Genomic DNA, 25362 nt, shown 5'->3' on the forward strand with positions numbered 1-25362 from the left:
ACATAACCACTGAGTTTCTAAACCATGTAGACAGTTAAGGCAAATTTGCTGTTCTTATGTTAATGAATGTTTTAAACAAGCACAATAAATGTCAAGGTGGGGCATTCAAGGTCATGATTTCTTAAACCTACTGGCAATGAGTTCAATAAGCTTTTAAGACTTAATTGATTCAACCTAAAAAGAAAAACAGTATTTACAAATACACACTTTTACACTTTTATTCACAGGAATATAAATCAAAATATCATACAAGAATAAAACTTTTATGTGCAGTGCAAATTCTCCATCCCACAGTTTTTTTTTTTTTTTTGTTTTGTTTTTTTTTTTGGTGGTACTAGGAACTGAACCTAGGGCCTCACATATGCTAGGCAAATGCTCTACTACTGAACTACATTCCCAGACCTACCTCCTTTCAACTTTTTATTTTGAGATAGGGGCTTACAAAGTTGTTCAGGCTGGCCTTCAACTTGATATCCTCCTGCCTCTGCCTCCTAAGAAACCAGGACTATCAAAAGTAATCAATACCAACAAGTGGCAAAGACTAAGCATTCTAAGCATGTTCTGGATAATTTTGGTAGGTTACAAATTTAATTTCATTTTACCCATTGGATTCCAATGGAAGCAGTGGTACTGGAAGAAGGAAAGGAGTACCTAGGTATCCAACATACAACCTACTAAGCAAGATAATACATAATTTAAAATGTAAAGACACAAAATTTAAGTCAGAGTGAAGGCAGTTGTTATGACTTAGATGCCTTTGGAACTGCTGACTACAAAGTTAGTAGTCCTTTACTGAGCAATGAGGCCTCCTTAAGAAACTATTGCAACATGTAATCTAAGTATTTTAATAAATAGACACACACATACCTCCTGCATAGCCCCACACATATACAGTCATACATAGTTACTCTTATAATTGAAATATTTCAGTTTTGGGGTTAGGCAAATTTAATTTGCCATTTTCCAGCCCAGCAACTTCAATAAAACCAAATATCTAGAAAGATCACAATTTTGTTATTTCTTTTACACATACTGTGAAATCCAAAAATAGTTTTCAACAGAGGCAGAGAAATAGGTCAGGAACTGAAAATAAACCTCTGGAAATTGAGTAGTATTTCACATTCTGAGATGATTTGGTATGAATTACAGTTCATTTGTATTATTATACCCCAAGATTTACTTCATTTCAGCTTTCACCAAGTCACGATTTGGAAAAAAAAACTAGAAAGTTTCCAGATAGGATCTACTCTCCCAGTACTCTACCAAAATTGGAATGAATCTTATTCAAATGAGAGGTGCTCCAAAACACTTCCTGCACCATTCCATACTGACACTTGGTGGGGCATCGATTTTCTGTAACTTTTCAAGAATCTCTGAAGATAGACTTCTGTATGCGAGTCCATATTCATTGTCAAAAGCCTCTGAAAGACATTTTCAAAAATGCAGTTGTAATTTTTTTTAACCAAAAGCTATATACTTTTTTTTTAAAAAAAATCATACTAAGTCACATGACACAGACTACACTGTCTATTTAAAAGTACTAATTATTTAGTATTTTCTGAGTTGAAAGGTTTGGGGTGGAATAGAGTAGGGAATACATGCCACAGGGGACAATTTGAAGGATTCAGTTTTCTCCTCCCATCATGTAGGTACTGGGGACCAAACTCGGTTATCAGGCCTAGTGGGAGGTGGCCTCTACGCACCGAGCCATCTCACCTGCTGTTTTAAGAATATAGCTCACTGCCCTTCAACTTGTGATCTTCCAATATTAGCCCCCAGGTGCTGAGAGTATAGACACCAGGCCCAGCTAAAGGAGTAATCTATCCTTCTTTTTAAAGAAAGGCTTTATTTTAGCTTATAGTTCCAGAGGATAGTCCACAATGGCCTAGAAGGCTTGGCAGAGGTAGGAAGCTGTCTGATTACATCTCAACCTTTCTAAAGGCAACAATTCACTCAAACAACTACACTTTCTTCTTTTGTGTGTGCTGGTGAATGAATCCAGGTTCCTGTATGCTAGACATGTGGTCTAACACTTCTACCAGCTCCATTTAAAACAAACAAAACAATTTTAATCAGTAAAACTAAAACCTTTTAATAATTCCCCATTAATCAACTTACCAATATCAATATTTTCTCTTCCAAGAGATACTAATGATAAGAAAAGGATTTCTCTGTATAAACTCCTATTAAAAAAAGAAAAAGAAATTCTCTGAAGTGGCCAACAACAACAAAATAGGCAAACAGCAAACAAAACATATGCTGATAGAGATTTTGGTTTGGGGATTTCTTTATGACAGTCTCACTCTAGCCCAGGGTGGCTGGAACTCACTTTGTAGTTAAGACCAGCCTCAAACTATTGGCAATCTTCCTGTCTTAGCCTTCTAAGTGCTGAGCTTACAGATATGAACCAGCACACCTGGCAGTGTACAGTGCAAACACATTCAATTCCACACTTGGTTAATAGCTCTGCAATTATTTCCTGCATTCATGTAGTGCCTTGTGTATATGAAGTCTCTTTCCAGAAGCTAATTGAGGGGTATGATAAACTCTACATGTAAAAAATATCCTGTGAGCCTCTAATTCAAATTTTAAACATTAAAAAAAAGTTGATGGGGGTTGGGAGGTGTGGCTCAATCACACAGCATTGGTTGAACATGCACAAGCTCCTTGGGTTTGAACACCAGTGTAAGAATTCAGGCATTATGCTGGCCTACCTGTCACCTGGCAGAATGCACTCAGGCACCCTGGTCAGACCAGGTGCAAAGGACCCCTTTAAAAGAAAGACCTCCACCCACTTACACTCTCTTTCCACTCTCTCTCTCTTGCTGTTCCCCTGAGGCAGACGACTTTTCCTGTCTCCCTCTTCTGTCCTCTGTCTCTTCATCTCTTTTCTCCCCACCTCCTTTTCTAATAAAACTTCTCACTTAAGCTCTGTCTGCCTGGCATGTTTGTCCCTCCATCTTGCCTGCCATGGAATCTGCCAAGGTTCTCCACACTGTATTCCTAACAACCAGTACCATTGCTCTAGGGTTGTGGCAAAGTTGCCTAGCATGTATGAGGGCCAAAGTCTAACCCTTATCTAGCTATGGCAAACACTAAAAAATAAAGATGAGGTGGACCTTTGAGATGAATTTATATCAAGGAGGGCATATGTCTGTAATCCTAGCACTTTCTGAGTTCAAGGTCAACCTGGCCTATATACTAAGTTCCTGGGCAGCCAAGACCACATAGGGAGACATGTCTCCCACAAAAAAAGACTCTGGGAAAATTCATAATGCTTGATATAACTATGCCCACCCTTTCCAAAGCTTCTACAACAAAATGAACTTAGTCAAGATGAAAATGTGTACAGATCCTAACAAAAAGGATCTGGAAAGTAGTTTCACATCTTGGTACTTTATTATTTGTATAATTTCCTAAACTGATCCTACATCTCATCTCATAAACTTTTATATCCAACAAGAAAAATTATGTGGTCATCACAGCATGGTACAAGTTGTACTCATGTATTTCAAAGTTTAGAAATTCAAAGACTTCCAGTGAAGAGGAGAAACATTTCCAAAATACACACCTTAATGATCAATGACTAACCTAGTCTTTGAATGACTGACAGTGCTTGTGATCAGACATGAATGCATGTATTTGAATACTCATTTGTTTTACAATTAGAGCTATTAAAAATAATATATACCATAAAATGTTAATTGAGTGGCATCAAGGAAAAGATATTGAGATTGTTACCTTTGTCTTTTCACGTTTGGCTTCAGTTGCTGGGAAAGCAGATTGATGGGTTTAAGAACGTCATTCTGCTGAATACTCTGCCTGATAGTCTCAACTAAAGCATTGGCTGCCTGCTGCTCCTCTGACAAAAACGACAGTTTCTTCTCCGAATCTAAAGAACAACACATGGAAAGCAAGTTTCCCAACAGTAACAAGGTTTCCAGAGCTATGTCATCTCGAGTTGTCTATTTAAAATCACCTCCCATTTGCCAGTAAAACCATGTGACAATGTGCTCACTAAAACATATTTCCAGCTTTCTTTAAATAGATTAACCCTCTTGCCTTTTCTCAGACTTATAGCTTCTTCCCAGAGGCTGGGGTGTGATATACTATATATATTCCAGAAACTGTAGTGGGACCAAGGAGCAAACTTTACTGATTGTAAAAGTGAATACAACAGAAGGAGCCAGAACTCCCAATGATAAAGGAATTGCTTAGAAACTACCCAGTTCATGAATTTTCACTAGAAAATAAAAATCAAAGGCTGGGCAGTAGTGGCACACCTTTAATCCCAGCACTCAGGAGGCAGAAGCAGGAAGATCTCTGTGAGTTCAAGGCCAGCCTGGTCTACAAATCGAGTTCTAGGACAGGTTCCAAAGCTACACAGAGAAACCGTGATGGAGGGGGAATTGAGTTGAATCACATGCATAAATTTTAAAAGTGTGTGCTTAGGGACTGGAGAGATGGCTCAGCAGTTAAGAGCACTGGCTACTCTTCTAGAAGACCAGGGTTCAATTCCAAGCACCCACAGGGCAGCTCAAAACTGTCCAGGAGATCTGACACCCTCACACAGACACATGTGGGCAAAACACCAATTCACATAACATAAAAATCAATAAATCATTAAAAAAAAAAAGTGTGTGCTTAGTATGGGAGAAAAGGTACTTTGATGTAGATATTTCAGGTTTTGACCAGGAACTTTTGATGTTGTCTGGGCTGACCTTGACCTTGTGATCTTCCTGTCTCAGCTTTCTGAGTGCTTGAACTATGGGCATATGCCATCATACACAGCTAAGGAATTTCTGTGCTAGGGACTTAACTCAAGGCATCTTGTGTTAGGAAAGTGCTCTGCTTGTACCTGAAGTCCTCAAATTTTAAAATTTTATTATGTGCATGTGTCTGCACAGCTGTCCTTGAATCCAGAAAAGGGTATCTGATATCATCTGGAGCTGGAGTTACAGATGGTTGTGCACTGCCTGACCACTCACTTGATGTGGCTGTTGGTAACTGAATGCCAAGCAATTACTCTACTCTTACTGAGTCATCATTCTAGTCCCTCCATTTTTTTTTTAATAACAGTTATTGAGACACAATCACTAAGTCAAGCAATTCATCTAAAAAAATTCTTTTGGAGATGTTATTTTGTATATTTCTTTTATTGGTTGATGAATAAACACTGATTGGCTAGGCAGGAAGATAGGCGGGGCTAGGAGACGAGGAGAATTCTGGGAAGTGTAGGCAGAGAGGAGTAGTCATGTGAGCCCGGAAGAGGACTCCAGTCAGGCGTTCTCTAATAAGATAAAACCATGTAGAAATACATAGATTAGTAGTTATGGGTTAATAATTAAGACAGAAGCCCAAGTGACTGGCCAACAGTTTCATAATTAATATAAGTATTATGTGTTCATTTGGGGCTGACACAGCTGTGGGACCAGGCTGGCGGGAAGAACAATCCATAACACTTTTGTGCATGTGTGTTCATACATGCATGCATGCCCATGACATAGCATACATGTGGAGGTCAGAGGACACCTTTCAGGAATTGGTACTTTCCTTCCACCATGTGGATCCTGGGGTTAGATATAGAGGTGAGTGCCAAGCCATCTCACTAGTCATCTTTTTTGTTTTGTTTTGTTTTGTTTTGTTTCTGCCCTATGGTAGGGACATGAAGCTCACCTACAATTATTTTTATTATCTCCTTTTTCCTAAAACAAGTCTCCTTTCCTCTTAGTCTTTTTCTGTCTTCTCTAACCTTGCCTCCCCTTTCTTCCCTCTCTTCCTCTGTCCATTTCTTTTTTCTCATTATAACCTTTACTCTAAAGTTTGTAACTTCTTTTTGCCATTTTCTTTTCTATGGTTATCAGTAGTAGTTCAGAAGCTGGCTTCAATTGAGTTGAAGTGTATATCTATGCCTGATTTCATATGATGCTGTTGTTATCATGGTTATTTTTTCCACCTGAGAAGTACTGAAGATTGAGCCCTGAAGGAAATACTGCTCACTAAAACCCCTAAACAAAACTGGAAAAGATATCCATATGTAAATTTTAACATAAAAACAAGAAACAACAAGATGACAAAGGCCAGTAATCCCAGCACTGGAAGTCTGATTTAAGAGACTCCAGGAAGATGGCAAATCAGTTAGCCTGTTATATAGAACAATTTGCTGTCTTCAAGGACAACAGAAATACACCACACAACAAAATAAACAAAAAATCCCCAAAGTACTATGAATCCCCCCAAAGCTTTAAGTTTTCAATTACCAAACTCAAGACATTAAGATGATAAAATGCTAGATGAAAAATATCCAAGTTTATCTCTGAAACAGATCAATGTTTTCAAAGAGAATACAAATAGAAAATGAAAGGAAATAATTTTCAGGAGATAAGAAAGTCAGCAATATAGATGAGAAAGTTGTAAATATGAATTCGTAACTGAGATTAAAAAAAAAAAACTAGCAGTGATAGAGATGAACTCAGTCAAATTACAAACACAAAAGAAAGCATCCTGTCAGCAGAGAAGGATCAAACAGAAGAAAGAATATCAAGGATAGGAAAAAGGTTGAAGAAATGTTGCATCCAGATACCAATGAAGGATAATAAAAAATAAAGACCTAAGATAGCTCAGCAGATCAAAGTGCTTACTGTGTACTCGATGTTCCGGCTGACAAGAAGAATGTTCCAGTCCCTGATGTTCCTTCTATTATTCCCCCCAATTCTATTGTTGCAGGGCTATTTAAGCCCACTCTAAGCCCCAGTAAATCGAGACCTTGACATTGCACAGACGGACTCTTGTCCTTTCTTGCGCCGCTTGGTCTCCATTTCTCTCTCTCCCCCATTGACCCCCCTAGGTGACATCTCCTCGAGACCCACAAATAACCTGGCCTGCTGGACGGGTCAAGTGGCGCCCAACATGGGGCTTGAGGTACGGTGGTCTCCTGACAGCACCAAGAGAAGAAGAGATTAGTCGACCCAAAGTGGAGACGCCCTGCATCGCTCGTGCACCGGTCTGTCTCGAGGTAAGTACGGCTGTCCCATTATAGTCATGGGCAATACAGCCTCTAAGGAGGCCCTCTTTATCAGAGAAGTAAAGAGTAGTCTTAGGGAGAGAGGAATAAGAGTTAAAAAGAAAGATAAAAAGGAGTAAGAATTAAAAAGGAGAAGATAAAAAGAAATAAGAGTTAAAAAGAAAGATTTAGTTCATTTTTTGTTTTATTAATAAAGCTTGTCTATGTTTGATTTTAATGGGACCAGACATAGCTCCCCAGACCTGGGAAAAGGTTGGGAGAGATTTAGGTAAGATGTATGAGTTAACCCCCCCAAAAAAAAATGTTCCTGAAGTTATTCTTAATTATTGGGCTCTTCTCAGGGACGTCATTCAGAGCCCTGAACTCGTTGGTGAGAGGTCTCGCCTCTTGCTGACTGTTAAAGACTTCCTTCAGAAGTCGCGACCATTGTCATGTACAGAAGCCAATGACTGACCTTCCCCTATTCCCTCAGCCTGTGCTCTCACCCTCCCGGGGCTCTGCATACTTGCAAGCCACGGAGGACTCACTGGTCTGCTCCTTGCTGGCAGCATTTCTTAGAGGCGGTCAAGCTTGAGGGCTGCAACTTGCAGCCTTGGGAGATGCCAACATGGTTGATGGCTAATTAATGTATATAAATGCTATTGATACAGCCAGACAGAAACTGTTTTTGAGACTTATAGAAAAGAAAAGGCAACATATTTAAGATCAGAATTGTTCAAATTTTGGATGCTCATATTTCAATGATTGACTATAAGCTACTATGTTAAAAATTTCAATTAGGATTTTTCTTTTCTACAAGCTGATCATGACCTAGGCAAAAGGAGAAATGTGAGACGTATGCAAGTTATGAATGAATGGTGTGGCCACACCTGGATGCGTGATGTGATTGTGAATTTATGAATGTGGATGAATGGAAATGCCTAAATTGCCTTGCATATGATTAGAGATATTTACATTGCCTTGGATATTGTTTAAAAAATATCAAAATCACTTTAATAGAGTCAAAAAGAGCATCCAGTTAATGAGTCAATGTCTTAACAGGAAAAATTATGATTTGAGCCCTAGGAGATAGTCAATTAAAAAGTTAGCAAAAGTTTATAGCATTAGCTTGGAGATATGAGGAATCTATGATACTATAAAATTTGGCAGATGAGAGGATATAGGTCTTACTAAATTTTTATGGTTAAAAAAGGACATCTAGAAAATAAGGGTTGATGCATGATTTTGAGAAGGATTTATGAGAAGCCTCAAAAAAGAGCCAACCTGTTAGATTCACAGCTTGGCAGGTCAGCTAACATGCAAGTGAGGTCTTATCAGCTTGTCAGCCTCAAAGATTAGATTAGAAAAGGCTACTCAAAAACTCTAAATAAATCTAGAGAACTGTTAAAGACATATGTTATATTCTAAAGAAATTGGGGATTAATAGATAACAATTAGAAAAGATAGTTTAAAAATCTTTTAAATGACTTTTTAGAAATTGTTATAAAATATTCATTGGTTAAGTATTTTTTTTTTGGGACATCTAATGATGATTTAAATCCTTTAAGGAAAATTCTATAAGGAGATAATGATCCAGATATACCTAAACAACTAACTAGAAAGGTAGACAAGTTCATATCTCTCTCTCCCTGATGGGGATGCTGGAGAGACAACAATTCCATGATTACGCTATGCTGCCCTAAAAGAGGAGTGATGTTAACCATTCTGGAGTTATTAGGGATTCCATGGCCAAGCTCAGAGAAAGACTCAACCATCGGTGAAAGGAACGGGAGTTCCAACAAGGCTGGTTTAAAGGAATCTCCACCCTCTTAGGACCCCTACTTATTCTTTTACTGCTGCTTACTTTTGGGCTATACATTCTTAATCACCTACTCCGATTTATTAAAGAATGCTTATCCATAACCCAAGCCCTAGTTCTTAATCAGCAATATCAGGCTCTCAGGCAATAGGCAGGACCATGGGTTTTAGGATTAAAACCTCACAAAAAAGATGGGGGAATGAAATATTTTAGTTTACTGAGAAAAATTAAAAGATTTTAGTTCACAGAGAGAAAAAGTTTCCCACAGGCCTTGGCCCATTACAAGGGGGTTGGCCCCAACCCCGGGCACGTCCCATGGTTTAGACAGGGGCAATCGCCAAGACAATCCTCTTTGGGTCACACCTGGCTGGCCAACAGACAATCAAGGACTTCCCAGGGTACATTCTATGGTTTTTCCTTTGTAGAAAAGCAAGTCACACCTGGGTGACCACTCTAACATGAGATCATACTTTGTAATCAATCACTTTATGCCCCTTGCCTGTATGCTGATCTGTGGTTTTTTTCTGTATAAGGCGCCTGTAACCCTTGCTGGGGTGTGCAGCTTCCCCGATATTGCTGACACCTTTCTGAACCAATTGAACGCATTCGTTCAATGTTTTAAAAAGTATTTTAAAAGAGAACCAAGTATGATACATGTCTCCTACTCTAAGCAACAGTTTAATTGATGGTTTCAGAACAATGATTTATGGGTGATTGTCTTTGCTCAGTTTTCAGGAAGAATTAATAATCAGTTTCTAGCTCATGAACTGTTACAATTTGCACTAATGCATTTTTGTATTTCCAAAATTGTAAAAAGCAGTCCTATAAAAATATGCTATGTTAATTTTTACCAATAGTTCTATTGGGAGAGTCACTTACATAGGTTATTAATAGAAAGAAATAGATAGAGCAGACAGCTCTGGTTTCAGCTCAAATAATTAAACTGCAAGCTGTTATAATGGTCTTTTAAATCCTGGTAAATAATTCATTTAATTTATATACTGACAGTCACTATGTCTTCAAGGATCTTATGGTAATAGAGACAATTCCATACATAGGATCCAATATTAGATTAATTTGAGCAAATTCAAAATGTTATTCACCTAAGAGAATTATCATGTTTATGGGTCACAATGGGAACCTATTAAATAGGCCTTTCACTGATTACTGGCCAAATGGAATGAATTATCTGATTAACAAAATCAGTTGATTTGCCTTAAATAGAAAAAGCTTGACAGGCTTGTAACTTTCTTCATCATGATAGCAAGTCTAAGAAAGAAATTTGGCTTAACCAGAGAGACTGCTGGTCAAATCATCAAACAATGTAAAATAGATCCACAATATGGCTATGGCTAATTTAAGGATGAATCCTCAAGGCCTGCTCCCCAACCATTAATGGCGAATAGATGTGACTCACATTACAGAGTTTGGCAAGTTAAAAATGTGCCACTCCACAAACAGGAGAAGCCACCAGGCATGTTATAAGTCACTGTTTAAGATGTTTTGCTTACATGGGAATGCCAAAAGTTATAAAAACAGATAATGGGTCTGGATATACTAACAAAGCTTTCCAGCAATTTTGTGCTTAATTCCTGAGACCGGTGCTACCGGGACAGCCCTTGTGACCTAGTCCCGCCCAGCGTGCATGGACCTGCCTGCCGAGCCCATGGCGATGGGCATGGCTGGGCCTTTGGGGATGCAGCATGCCGCTGACTTGGGGGAGTGCCTCCGTGCTTCTGTAGCAGCGGCCAGACATGAGGCTAGCCCACAAGCCAGGCAGTGATGGGGCATGCCTTAATCAGCCGAGGATAGCCTCTGGCATCCATCAATGGCTCAAAATTATACTCAAGCCTTATGGAAAGATCCCCTAACTTACAAATGGCACAGACCAGATCCAGTCCTCATTTGGGGAAAAGGACATGCATGGATTTTTGATACTCAGGCCAATAATGCTAGATGGTTGCCTAAATGCCTTTTAAAACTAAATAATCCACCCAGGGGAAGCCCCTGAGAAGCCTTCTAATTCTGCTTAATTCTAGATAAAAGATGCTGTCTTTTTGGCTACTTGTGTGTTCCCACCTTCAATTGCCATTGCCGCTGGAAGCCCTTATCAGATCTACAACTACACCTGGATGATCCTCAACCAAACCAGTGATGCTGCCAATGCTTCCACAACTATTACGATTGCCCCCTCCTATTCCCCCCTGACAGTTGATTTATGTGCTTTAGCCTTAGGGGCCTCTCCAGACTAGGGAACCCCTGACCATTTTCCCCCCAGGACCTCCCTCCTCCGATGACCTTATTATCTCCTTAATTAACCCTTCTGTTCAGGCCCTTCATCAAGCCAACCACTCCCTTATAGAGGACTGTTGGGTCTGTTATTCTTCCACCCCTCCCCTTTATCAGGAAATTGCAGGCACTTACTAATTCCTACCTTGCCTGTTCTACTTGATTAACTACTTAAATTGTCACCTCTACCTTTTCAAAAACTAACCAGATTCATTAAGTCTCAGATTGACGCCATCCTCGAAAAACTGGTTTTGGTCCACTACCATCTCCTAGAGGCATTAGATTCTGAGCTGCCTGACGACTATAAAAACCCCCACAGTCCTAAAGGACTGGAATTCTCAGGCCTTAAATCCATGGTAAATGCTTCTGCTTTAGCCTTACAGTCCCTTAATAATTCTCCTATCAGGAATGCTGGATTTGCTTTTCCCCTCGGCCGCCCTTCTATGAGGACATGCTAACTTTCAAAAATCTTCTCTTCACTAATGAGACTTCCTCACTAAGATGGCATTCCGTGAATCATGAGGGCTTGACCTTAAGTCAGGTCTCAGGCAAAGGCTTCTGTATTAGAGGACCGGAACTCCATTTCCCAGAACTCTTACAGCCAATGTGCAGCCAAACTATCATTATTAGCCAGTCATCTACATATGTAGCTGCACCTGATGGAACTTATTTTGCTTGCTCTCAGGGACTCACCACCTTTTTTCCATCTTTCAGTTTCTAGAGAGTAAAGATTATTGTGTTTTGGTACAGCTTTTGCCCCGCCTAACAGCACAGGCTCCGGAGGAGCTGCTCCCTAGCTGGGAGGAGAGGCCCCGTCACAAGAGAGAGTCCATTTCAGCCATCACCTTAGCTGTCATGCTGGGCTTAAGGGCAGCTGGAGCCGGAACAGGAATAGCTTCCCTAATAACTTCCAAACAGCAATATGCACATTTGACTCAACTGTCCCAAGCAGTAGATAAAGATATAAAAGAACTACAAACAGGACTCCAAAATCTAAAGGACTCTCTGGTCTCCCTGTCAGAAGTGGTACTGCAAAACAGGAGAGGACTGGATTTAATTTTCCTCACAGAAGGCGGACTCTGTGCAGCTCTTAAAGAAGAGTGCTGTTTTTACAAAGATAAAACTGGATTAGTACAAGATAATATAGAAAAAATAAAGAAAAACCTAGAGGATAGAAAGAAACAAAGAGAGCAACAAGAGTCCTGTATAAAAATTGGTTTTCAACCTCCCCCTGGCTTTCTACTTTGCTACCATCTCTCCTGGGACCTCTTATAGGACTATTGCTGCTGATTTCTTTTGGCCCGTGAGCTCTCCAAAGAATGACTCGCTTTATAAAAAGTCAGATAGATTCACTTCTCCCTAAAGATTTTGTCTCCGTACAGTATCACCGGATGCAGAACCCAGGTGATGAGCAGCGTAACGAGCAGAGCAAATCAGGCAACCCCTTGGGCCATCAAGAGAGGCTTAATTTTTCTAAACTGTTAAAGGTCTAGTCACAGGCTTTAGAGCCATACTTGCCATCTCTAGGCATGCAACACTGGTAGCCCCGGGTACAAATGGCCGCCTCAACGACGGGCAACTTCCTTCCCTCCTTGACTAACCTAAGACATGGGACCCCCTGGATGGCGGGTTTTTATCACACTAAGACGGGTAAAGTCAGTGAGGTGGCAAGGTCGAACTAACCTAAGACAGAGACGGTCATGAACAAAGACCCCCTAAGAATGCTACCTGTGGCCTAGTCCTCACCTCCCTCCTTTGTAAAGGAAAAAATAAGGGGGAGATGTAAGGGGCCGTGGGTCCAAAACTATGCGGCTTAAAGCCCACCTTTGTAAGACTTTTAATGACCTGTAAGTTTGCGGCTTAAAGCCAGCTCTGTGAGCCTCCTGTAACCTGTAATTAGATACGGTTTGGCCAAGCGGAACTGCTAACTGCTTCTGTTCCGAGAAAGGGTCTGGAGCTTTTCTGTTCGCTGTTCCAAGAAAGACCACTAGATGTTCCGGCTGACAAGAAAAATGTTCCAGTCCCAGAAAATACCTGATGTTCCTTCTATTATTCCCCCCAATTCTATTGTTGCAGGGCTATTTAAGCCCACTCTAAGCCCCAGTAAATCGAGACCTTGACATTGCACAGACGGACTCTTGTCCTTTCTTGCGCCGCTTGGTCTCCATTTCTCTCTCTCCCCCATTGACCCCCCTAGGTGACACCTCCTCGAGACCCACAAATAACCTGGCCTGCTGGACGGGTCAAATCATGACATATTTTACTCGAAATGCTGACTACAGAAAAAAAAAGTAACCCCCCTTACATGCACTTACATGCACACACACACACACACACACACACACACACACACACACACACACACACACAACATAGCTCAAATAGCCAAAGTGAGAAAGAAGACTTAGAATAAATAAAGGTCACTCAGTATATTTTGGTCTGGACCACATGGCAACTACTGCTGCTTAACAAAGTCCCTGCATTTCAATACTGAAGACCACACTTCTCCGGCACCTTTTAACTTTCATTTTTAATGATTCTCACTATTAATGCCTTTCCCTTTGGGAAATTTTGTGTGGGCTTTGGTAAAGGAAATGCCTACACTTTAAATCCAGAGCCTGAGGCCATTAAAGACAAGAGTTCAGTTAATATAGAGAAACCAGAATGGTATACAGTATAATGGGAAAAGAGAAAGACATCAATCAAGACCCTTCCTTTTGGGAGCATTGTGAGGGGAACAGGCCCATATAGTTAAGACTAAGACATAGTAGTGTTTGCTCCCTAGAAGAAGTCCTTTTCCAAGATCAGGCATTTGGATAAGGGTCTCCATTCCCTCTGGGGATTAAGGAAAGTTCCTGTTTGATAAAGCAGTCATTCTCCTTATCTCAAGAAGAACTTGTGGCCCTTTCATTAACATGTGACTGGTGCATATTAATTTGTTAAGGTCAAAGGTAGCTTCCCAATCCCCGAGCTCAAACTAGCTCACACCCCTTCTCTCCCGTTTAATCCTATGTGCAAGTAGACAGTATAAAAGGTAGTATTCCCCTTTCAAATAAACACTGCTGCAGCCAACCTGATTCACCCTCAGATCATGTCTGTTATCCCCTCTGCCCCAACTTCACACATACTCTTTGGGACCTGAACCCCACCACTGAAAGAGGTCTCCAGCAATATTTTTTTATTTATTGTGTGTGTCTGTGTATACACATGTATATATGGGGGCCATGATATGTTTGGAGTCAGAGGTCAACTTCAAGGAGTCTCTTTTTTCTACCATGTGGGTCCCAGGACTGGACTCTGATGGCCAGGCTAGATGACAGAAGCTTTACCTGTTCAATCATACTGCCAGCCCTGTTTCATCTTTATTTTAATTTTTTGGTTTTTCAAGACAAGGTTTCTCTCTGTAGCCCTGGCTGTCCTACAGAACTCACTCTGTAGACCAGGCTGTCCTTGAATTTAGAAATCCACCTGCCTCTTCCTCCCTAACCCCCCACCCCCACCCTCACCCCCCAAGTACTGGTATTATAGGTGTGCACCACTACAGCCTGGCTCTGCTTTGTCTTTTTTATAGACAGGATCTCATTATGTAGCCTTGACTGGCCTGAACTCACAGAAATCCACTGGCCTGTGTCTCTTGAGTCCTGGGATTTAAGGAATATGCCAACAAGCCCAACCCTGATGTGTCTTCAACTCTCTTTTACTTACTCAAGTTCCTCCATGAGACATACAGAGGTTCTCCTGGTTCCTGATGAAGGTTGATATTATCCCACAACAATTGTATATACACAAGTTTGCTGTCCTGGGACAAAGATGACAGAGGAAGCTATAAAAGAGATCAATAAAATTAGTTTCCCAAATAAAGTGTTATCAGTAATAAGAAAACCTAGTAAGGTTTTTGGTTTTTTTTTTTCAAATTCTAGACCCAAAAGTCTGGCAAGTTTTAATTCTTATTAATGCCTTATGATAAACTGTCTTGTTATTTTCAGGCACATAAGTTTTGTTTTTCTGACATTAAAAGACTGGATGAATGATCTGGTAAATGGTACAAAGGTACAGGAGAGGCTAACCATCATTACAACAAATTCTAGAAAGACATGGTATGAGAGTGTCTATAACTTTACAGGGTAACTTTTTCAGTCACTACTTGTTAAAATAAGCAAGTCAAATTAGAATGTATAATACTTTATAATACTTTAGGAAAGACTGTTATGTGCTGAGTATTTGGACCTGGTGTCTTCCAATGTACAGTATTATAAAAGTATGTAAAAAATGCAGTTGCCTGTTGTCATCAGTGATCCCAGGAAGAGCTTTAGGAGGCAGGGGCTGGAGGTGGCTTTAGTTTGATCACTAATGAGGCATTTACTTTACATAAATTACTTAGCTTTCTTTGCTTTTAACTTTATTAACTGAAAATTATGGATAAGACCATATTATCTTCAAATAAGATAGCTGTGCATATTTCAGGAGACACAATGTCAGCTGATGGTAAAAGCTTTTTTTCTAGCCACCTGTGCAGCTAGACAGAGCAACCTAAGTCCAGACCATATCGATACACACATGTAGAAATACTATGTACAACTCCATGAGCTCTAAGAGAGAAGACACTCTCTTGGCTATCAGTTTTCTCCTCACTGCTGGCTGGGATATGACTAATAGCCTGAAGACAGAAGTCAGTCATCCTGGACCAGAACACCTTAAAAATAGAGATCATATACAGCTAAGAAAAACAAAACAAAACAGAAGGCTCTCAGATCCCAAACACTGTACCACCCCGTCCTAAGTCTTATCTACTACTTTGTAAAGCTACTGTTATACATTCAGTAGCTTGAAGCTCAGCCTCATTCAAACTACACTAGTGTAGTCCAAGCATACAAGGCAGTATCTCACCTGCACACCTTCATTACAATGCTCAGATGTGAGAATAAGTCCTGGCAAGTTGCTAGGAAGGTCCAAACGTCTGAAATACCAAACCAGGTTCCAGAAAATGATTGGATGTTGATTGATGAAAGAGGATGTATGAATAACCTGATCGCCTTCATTTTCTAGCAGAGATTCAAGTTCCTTCCGAAGCACTAGAGGACTCAAATAGGGCACAGACACAGGCGGAGGATTGGGCCTTTTTCCTAGATGGTCCTTTAAAAATACATAAAACGTAGACATTATTTAATTCTGTATGTTTGCCAGTACTTTGCAGTGAGAGTCTCTATCCTGTTAAAATTGTATTTCAGGCTTACTATATGCAGCAAATATGCTAATGAACAAAAGCAAAGAAAGCCACTAAGTTATGCTTAAGCTAAATCATTACAGGAGAAAATAATCAATATTTCAATGGACTCTTTAAATAAATATAACAAAATAGTTTTGTTTTGGTTTTGGTTTTTTTGAGACAGGTTTTCTCTATGTAGCTTTGTAGACTTGGCTGGCCTCAAACTCAAAGAGATTTGCCTGCTTCTGCCTCCCAAGTATTAAAGGTGTGCAGTACTACTGCCCTACAAATACCTTATGCATTTATTTTTATTTTATTTTATGTGCACATTTGTTTATGTGAGGGTGCCAGATCCCCTGGAACTATAGTTTTGAGCTATCATGAGGATGCTAGGAATTGAACCTGGGTCCTCTGGAAGAACAGTCAGTGCTCTTAACCATTGAGCCATCTCTCCAGCCCCAAAATAGATGTTTTTTTTCTTTTGGTTTTTCGAGACAGGGTTTCTCTGTGTAGCTTTGGAGCCTATCCTGGCACTTGCTCTGGAGACCAGGATGGCCTCAAACTCACAGAGATCTGCCTGCCTCTGCCCCCCAAGAGCTGGGATTAAAGGCGTGCACCACCAACGCCCAGCTTATTTCCAAGTTTTTATAAGAAAGTTAATTTTAGAAAAAAATTAAAACAAAGCAAAATACCAGAGTTACCAAGCTTCCAGACTCAAATGCTAATCTGTAAGGTTTCAGACTGTGGGAACTTCTAGTAGTTAAAGGGAATGGGTCCAGTTGTTTTTTTTGTTTTTTGTTTTTTTTTTTTTTGTTTTTAATGCTTTATTTGCCAGGCGGTGGTAATGCAGGTGTTTGATCCCAGTACTCAGGAGGCAGAGGCAGGTGGATCTAGGTGAGTTCAAGGCACTACAGATCAAGTGCCAGGAAAGGCTCCAAAGCTAAAGAAACCTTGTCTGGAAAAACCACACACACACACACACACACAAAAAAAAAAAGATTTATTTTTATGTTATGTGCACTGGTGCTTTGCCTGCATGTCTGTCTGTCAAAGTGAGGGCTTTGGATTCCCTAGAGGTGGAGTTACAGGCATTCTAAGCTGCCATGTGCTGGGAATTGAACCCAGATTCTCAGGAAAAACAGCCAGTGCTCTTAATCACTGAGCCATCTCTCCAGCCCCCATGGATCTAGGTGTATCAACAAACAAATTATGAGGAGAAAAAAGGCGCCTACAATTTAAAAACTGAAGTTTACCAACCAATTGCAAGGCCTACACTTTACTTCATTCACCCTGATGGCTAAAACTACACCCTACCCCATATAAACGTTTGACACTACTATAATGACTAAAAGTCAACACAAAGACAGAATATCTAATGACTACCTGTTTTGTGGTATGATAATAACATTGTGATTATATTTGTTAACGTCATCATTTACAGATATATGCTGAAATATTTACCCATAGCATATATATTGTTTGAAATTGCCTTCAAAATAATCTAGGTATAGAAAAGTGAATAAACTTGGTGGTGCACGCCTTTAATCTCATCACTGGGAGGCAGAGGCAGTTCGAGGCCAGCCTGGTCTACAGAGCGAGTTCCAGGACAGGCTCCAAAGCTACAGAGAAACCCTATCTTGAAAAACAAAACAAAACAAAACCAACCAAACAAAAAAAAACCAAGAAAATAAGTAAAAATGAATAAAGATGTGCCTGAAAGAATGGCCTTAAGCTGAAAATTAATAAAGGTTAAACACTACGTCAAGAGACTTATTAAACAAAGTTGGTTGTGGTAGTATACATTACTTGGGAGGTAGAGGCAGGAGGATCTCTGTGACTTTGAGGCTAGCCTTGCCTACACTGTAAGACTTTGTACATTTTTGAAAATTTCCATATTAAAAAGTCTAAGGTAGGTATGATGGCACATGCCTGTAATCCCACATGTGGAGACCAAAGTTTGCCACTGGGTATTTCCCTCAACCAACCTCTACCTTATTTTTGAGACAAAGTCTCTCACTGAACCTGAAGCTCACCAATTCAGCTTGACTGACTGCCTAGCAGGCCCAAGGATCTTCCTGTCTCCATCTACATGGTGTCTGGATTACTAGGCATGCGCCATCATATGTTGTTTCTTACACCGGGTCAGGGATCTGAACGCAAGTTCTCATGTTTGTGCAGCAGCACTTTAATGGCTGAGCCATCTCCCCAGCAAGACAGGGTGTCTTGCTATGTAGTTCTGCCAGGCCTAGAACTCACTATGTAGCACAAGCTCACCTTAATCTTTCTGTCTCAGCTTCTTGAGTACTGGAAACACAGGTGTGAGTTACCAAAAAAAAAAAAATTGTACCTATCACTTTTCATGTGATACCATGAAATTATGGAGTGTTCCAAGTCATATTACAAGAGTATTCAGTATGATTACAATGATACATACCACATCTTCTTGCAGACTATTTGGAAGACTAACTGTTGAAATGCCATGAAATGGTCGCTGGGAGAAGTCAATATTTTGCAAAGGACCTCCAACACTATGACTTCGGGTCAATGATGCATTTCGTTTAGATAAATTATTAGGCACTGATGAAATTTTCACACTTTGAACATCAACACTGGTTTTCTTTATTTCATCACTTAAAAAAAAATGAAGCAATGCTGTTAGTCATGAAAACAATCGAAATCTAGAGAGGTAAAGAATTTTCTACAATGGATTTAATGTCCTGAATCACCTGAATTGACATCTGTTAGAATTAAATGTGATGCTGGAGAGATGGCTCAGTGGTTCGGAGCACTAACTGCTCTTCCAGAGGTCCTGAGTTGAGTTCCTAACAAACATATGGTGGCTCACAACCATCTATAGTGTAGTCTGATGCCCTCTTCAGGCATAAAGGTGAACTTGTATATAGAGCACTCATACATAAAATAAATAAATCTTAACAAAAAAAAAAAATCCAGTTAAATGTGAAGCTAAAGTGTGGCTCAATGGTAGAGCACTTGCCTCCCATGTGAGCCTTACCATTCATTCTCTACCATCCTTCTCCCCATAAAATGAGTAAACATTTTCCAAGCATTTTCAAAAGCTGGTCAGATAGTTGACTAGTAAAGAGTGTAAGACATGATGTAAGTTAAAAAAAAAAAAAAATTAAGTGCCTATTCAGTTGCTTTATTCAAACATTATTTCATCTTTATTAGCAAAATCTCAAAGAAGTATCAAATGTATGCAAATACAGATTTGCTGAGAGGCATTTAATTTCTACCAGGCCACGATCCAACTAAGAACAGAGACATGATCTGATTAACATTGGCTGTGGACAGGGATGGACAGGCTCTCACTGATTGGCACAGATTGGCCTTGAACTTGCAATCTCCCTCAGACAGACATGCACCTTCAAGCCCAGCTAGGCTGTCTTTAAATACACAATGTTTACAGAATACTTCATTGCCTACAGTGAATTCTGTGCACCCAGTGGTACCTTGATTTGACTGCATAGCTTGCTTCTTCTATTATGGTTTGGCTGTGTTTTGAGAAATCCATAAAGCTGATCAAGTCAGGTTCTGCTGAGCTGGACACAGGTTTGTGTTCTGAGGGTTCATTTGCTGATGGAATGCTGCCACTTTGTAAACTGTCACCAGATGTACTTGGTTTCAAGAAAAAGCTAAATAAGGAACAGAAAGAAAGAAGAAAAAAAGCCTTACATTTTTTTTCCCCCGAGAGTCTAGGTTATCTCAGTGAGTAAACATGCTTGCTATGCAAAACTGAGGACCTGAGTTGGAGTCCTAGAACCCAAAGTGGAAGGAGAGAAACAACTCTGGAGGAAGTCACCCTGTGACCTCCACACACGCCTGTTTCCACACATATACAAACACACACCCATACCCACAACATACATTTTTAAAAGCAGGGCCTTACTATGAAGCTCTGGCTGGCCTGGAACAGTATGTAGACCACGTTGGCCTTCAACTCCAAATCCCAGGGATTTTCCAGCCTCTGCCTCCCAAGTACTAGGACTAAAGGTGTGTTAACCAATTCTTCTCTTTTAAATCCCTAACTCCTCACATGATCTTACTTAGAATTGCTGCTTTATAATAAAATGATCACTAGTTGGGATGTGTTCCCTACTCAGATACACACTTCTGCACTCCCCGCATTTTTCATCCTAAGATCTTCAAAGGAGAGGGTGCTCTGGCTTCTGACACTATGAAAGGAAGCAATGGAAAAAAATATTTCCAAAAATATTTCCTAAGTTAAAAAAAAAAAAAAGGCATAGGCATGAGGGGTGGAGAGATGGCTCAACATTTAGAGCACTTGAGTTCCCAGCACCCACATGGTAGCTTACAACTATCTGTCAAACTCCAGTTCCAATGTTCCCTGGGTACCAGGTGGACACATGATACACATGTATACATGAAGACAACAAAATAGTCCTACATACAAGATAAATAAGGCTAAAAAAACTTTTAAAATATAGTAGAAGCATGCTAACACAACAAGCCTTTAATCTGAGAGGCAGGGAGACCTGGAGTTCTAGTTCAACTTGTGCTACCTGACAAGATCTCATCTCAAAAACTCCCAAACCAAACCTAGATGGGGGAGGAAAGCAGGCAGGCAGGCTGGAAGGCTGGTTCCAGGAGCATAATGTTTCATTCTGACCCTGTGGTATACTGTGCTACACACTAATTAATAATAATAATAACAATAATAGTAATAATTTACATTACCCTTTAATGTAATACTCTTTTATAGACCTCCATGTTATAGTCTTAGTTTTCTCTTTCCTTCTTTCTCTGGGTAGGCACTATGTGATGGTAGTGCCATGCAAAGGGCATTATTATCTGAGATAATGGTAATGTTTTACTCTTGGTAAGGGTTTGATTTCCACTAATGTATACATTTATTCTTCAAATGATATATTTTAAATTTGCCCATTTTATTGTATGTAATGCTGTGGTTAATGACACTCACATTTAAATCAAGAGGTACATTAACATCTTAACCTTGTTTTATTTGATTTAAAATATTTTAATTTTCCCTATTATTAATGTGATGCAAGATCCTGGAGATCAAACTCAGGTCAACAGGTGTGGGAGCAGGTGCCTTTACCCACTGAGCCAGCCATTCTCAGCCCTTTGCTGTTGCTTCTGAGACAGGGACTCACTTTAGCCCAAGTTGACCTTAAACTTAAAGCAACCCTTTGCCTCAGCCTCCCAAGTACTGGAAATCCAGCCATCATATCTGGTCTTTACTTTTAAATGAATAAAGGTGTAAGAGATTAATAAAGAGATGGAGAGACTGATAGCTGTTAAAACAGATATATTAAAATGTTAACTAGAAAGCAGATGGTGATAGCACACACCTTAAATCCCAGTAGGCAAATCTCTGAATTCGAGACCAGCCTCATCTATAGAGTGAGTTCCAGGACAGCCAGGGCTATACAGAGAAACCCTGTCTTACCACCATTCCCAAATTAATTGGAGAGTATGAGGAGAACATTTAGGAATTTATTATTAATGTTCCATTATACCCAGTTAGCAAGTATGAAAGACTCCTAAAATTATAGCTTAAAGATGCAATTACATCAACATAAAAGTTTAAGAACATTTGAAGCAATGTTGAAAGCTCTAGTAAACGTCATAAAAGATCTATGAAAATATGGAGAAAAATATGCTCATTAGGTAAGAAAAAAAATTTTGAAAAAGTCATTTTCCCCAAGTTAGCCTATAACTCTTACAATCTCAATGAAGACTGTAAGCTTTTGAAGAGAAGGAATTCCAAGTTGGCCTCAAAGTCTACATGAAAGAATAACTGTAAATCCCAAAGAAGGAACATCCTTTGCCTACCAGACACAAAGGTTCAGTAATAAAAATAATGTATTCACAAAATAAACACAAAAATGCTCAACCAGAGAGCCTCGTGATAAAGCTGATACCACAAATCCATTAGCAAAAGACAGAAAATCTACATGTTGGGATAAGTAGTTTGCTATATACAGAAAACAAAAGCTGGATTTCTGCCATCATCCATAAAGGAGGGTCCTAGGTAAAGACTTAAATGCCAGAGAAGTAAAAATAATATTGAGCCCAGCATGTGCAAAGCCCAGACTTCAATCTCTTCCACTGCAAATGACAATAAAACCAGGAGATGAAGATTCAGGGAGAAAATCTTACTTATGCATGGGGAAAAACTTTAAAGAGAAAACTCCCAAAGTACAACTCATAAGGCACAAAATTAATGCACTACTGTATCAAAAGTAATGATTTCTCCTCAATACTAAAATACTGAGAAAATCCAACCATTCACTCTTAGCAGCACATTGTGAACCAGGCATCACTGCGGCTCATATCAATGTTCTGACTTTTCTTCACCTTTCTCAGCTCAGGGAAGCAGCCAGGCTTATAGCTGCTCCAGTTCTTGCTATGTATTGTCCTTCAGCATCTGCAGATTCCCAACGCAGATGTATACACAGTTATGGCAAAGGACACCAGCTCACAGCAAGCTATCAGATCATGAAGGTTGAAGAATGTCAAATGTAGATTCTAGGTTGTTGGGTTTTTTTTGTTTGTTTGAACTATCTTTAGCAAAATACATCCAAACCAGAACTTGAAGGTTATAGAAATAGAAGATATGGAAACAACTGCCAAATAAGCTGCCCAAACATGAATGGCTTCTTGTTACAAGGGGAGAGTGCTATGTCCTTTGACCATTTATATTTGCCTAATTCAAAGAATCTTAACCCTGTGAGGGCTGCACCTAGGAGTCCCATTTTCCAATTTCTTCTCACTTGAATGCAGGAGAATCAGATGCTGTTTAATAATTCTTCTCTACACTGTGAAAATGTGTTGCTCTCATTATAAATAAAAAGCTGATTGGCCAATAGCAAGGCAGAGTTTTAGGGGCAGAGAGAATGCTGGGAAGGAAAAGGGTAGAGTCTGAGGAGTCTCTAGCAGACGCAAAGAGAAGCAAGATGAATGTGCCATGTTGAAAGAATGTACCAGCACATGGCAGAAGGTGGATAAAATATGGGTTGATTTAAAATGTAAGAGTTAGCTAGTAACAAGCCTGAGCTATCGGCTGAACATTTATAGTTAATATTAAGTCTCTGTGGTTGTTGTAGCAGCTGCTGGGACACAGAGAAACACTGCCTACAACAGGATTTTAAAGTATGTTCATGTAACAGTTGGTATTTTTCTAATTTAATTGCTGCTTCTGCTCACAACCAAAATAATCTCAGATAATATTAATCATTTTATACACCTTTTCTTTTCTACAACTCCCAATGAAACTAAAAAATGAAGATGGCCCTGCTTATACTAGCAAATTCTTTAAAGAATTTTAATTTATGGAATAGTAATTATGTTATTGGAGTCCCTCACAGGGTCAAGCTGTTGTGGAACACCACCAAATAACTAATCTGCAAACCTTAAAAATAAAAAGAGCTATATACACTCACATACTATGCTACATTTAGCTATGCTAACTTTAAATTTTTTCACGTTAAAGGATAATGCTTCTTCTGCTGCAGACTAAAGTATATGTTAAATGGAAAGATATAGAAACTAATCAATGAAAGGGCCTGATGTTCTCCAAACATCAGGAAAAGGTTATGCTTGTGTCTTTCCAGAAAATGAACGAGGTCCCAGATGGCTTGTGATCTGATGCATCTGATTAGGCTAGCATCCCGGAGACCACTGGACAAATGAAGCATCTTAAAATAGACAACAAACCCATCAAGAGGAGATGCCCCAAAAGGCAGAGTAAGCCAATGACTTGAGGAGACATCAAGGCTAACTCATCGAGCTGAGAACTTGGGGAGACAACAAGGGCACAATACTACTGACCCAAAAATGATGTTGTTATGTTTACTGACTATATTACATGTTAATTCTCAGCTTGTCAGTACAGAATCCAAATGCCTTTTGTCAGAGGAATAAAAGGCATGCCTGTAATAGGAGACAGTATGATGTTTTGCCATGCTAATGATTATTTTTCCCCCTTTTGGGAACAAGTTGTCTGCACAAAGGATGGAATACAAATATTTAGTCACATGGATGGAGAATATTTTGGTTGCACTAATTTAACTGATTGGTCCAAACAAAATACAGATTTTAGCATAATTAAGTTTAGAAAGCTTTAGAAAGTGGAAATTTTAGTTGTATGAAGATTTAAAAACCTCTGGCTTCATTTGCCACATTGCAGTCAACAAGAACAACCTTTTTGTATCAGAAGAGACCTGTCTATTCCTAGGCTCTTAAAAGGAAATTTATATGGCATAGGAGTTACTCATAAGCACTATGCACAAGTAAGGGGACAAAATAAGAGAGCACTTGCACCCATATTCATAGGTGTCTTAGTTAGGGTTTTATTGCTGTGGAGAGACACCAATGACTGAGGCAACACTTGCTACCCAGGAACTGTCTTTACAGACCAGGCTGGCCTTGAACTCAGATATCCACATGCCTCTGCCTTTTGAGTGCTGAGATTAAAGGCATCCACTACCATGCCCAGCTCTAAAGTAAACTATTTAATTGGAACTGGCTTACAGTTCAGAGATTTAGTTCACTGCCATCATGGTAGCATGCAGGCAGACATGCTGCTGGAAAGGTAGTTGAGAGTTCTCCATCTAGATCAGCAGGCAGCAGGAAAAGGGTGAGCTACTGGGCCTAGTTTGAGCTTCTGAAACCTCAAATCCATGGCCAATAACACACTTCCTCCAACAAAGGCCACCACCTAATATTGCCACCACTATGAGCCTATGAGGGCCATTTCATTCAAAACACATCAGGGTCCCCCTGATATCCCTGTCAATGGTGATTTTTTGTTTTTTCAGTTCACATTGTTTATAATTTAAATGTATTTATATCCTGCCCTTGCAATTCCAACTCTAATAGTACCCTTCCCTCTGGTAAATGATTGCCTTTGGTATGGACTTTTTTTTTTTTTCTTTCTGGTGAATATGCTTCTTCTGACCTTCCTATGGGTTACAAAGGTTGAGGTGGGAGTGCACACCTGTAATACCAGCGCTCGGGAGGCAGAGGCAGGTAGATCTCTGG

At 39.7% G+C, this 25362-nt stretch overlaps 1 protein-coding gene across 3 annotated transcripts in view; it reads right to left on the reverse strand.

Moving 5' to 3' along the window:
* Positions 1 to 192: 192 nt before the first annotated feature.
* Positions 193 to 25362, reverse strand: part of Dennd4c (DENN domain containing 4C) — a 106271-nt gene continuing 81101 nt past the window's right edge. For all 3 annotated transcript variants that reach the window (XM_027400383.2, XM_027400382.2, XM_027400381.2), the window contains 7 exons: positions 19788 to 19970; positions 18752 to 18947; positions 15999 to 16244; positions 14817 to 14934; positions 3742 to 3892; positions 2119 to 2183; positions 193 to 1421 (listed from right to left, as the gene is read on the reverse strand). In XM_027400383.2, the coding sequence (XP_027256184.1) occupies positions 1285 to 1421; positions 2119 to 2183; positions 3742 to 3892; positions 14817 to 14934; positions 15999 to 16244; positions 18752 to 18947; positions 19788 to 19970 (1096 nt within the window). In that variant the 3' untranslated portion in view covers positions 193 to 1284. The remainder of the gene's footprint in view (positions 1422 to 2118; positions 2184 to 3741; positions 3893 to 14816; positions 14935 to 15998; positions 16245 to 18751; positions 18948 to 19787; positions 19971 to 25362) is intronic.

The sequence above is a fragment of the Cricetulus griseus genome, chromosome 2, assembly GCF_003668045.3.
Source record: "Cricetulus griseus strain 17A/GY chromosome 2, alternate assembly CriGri-PICRH-1.0, whole genome shotgun sequence".
NCBI classification, from domain to species: domain Eukaryota; kingdom Metazoa; phylum Chordata; class Mammalia; order Rodentia; family Cricetidae; genus Cricetulus; species Cricetulus griseus.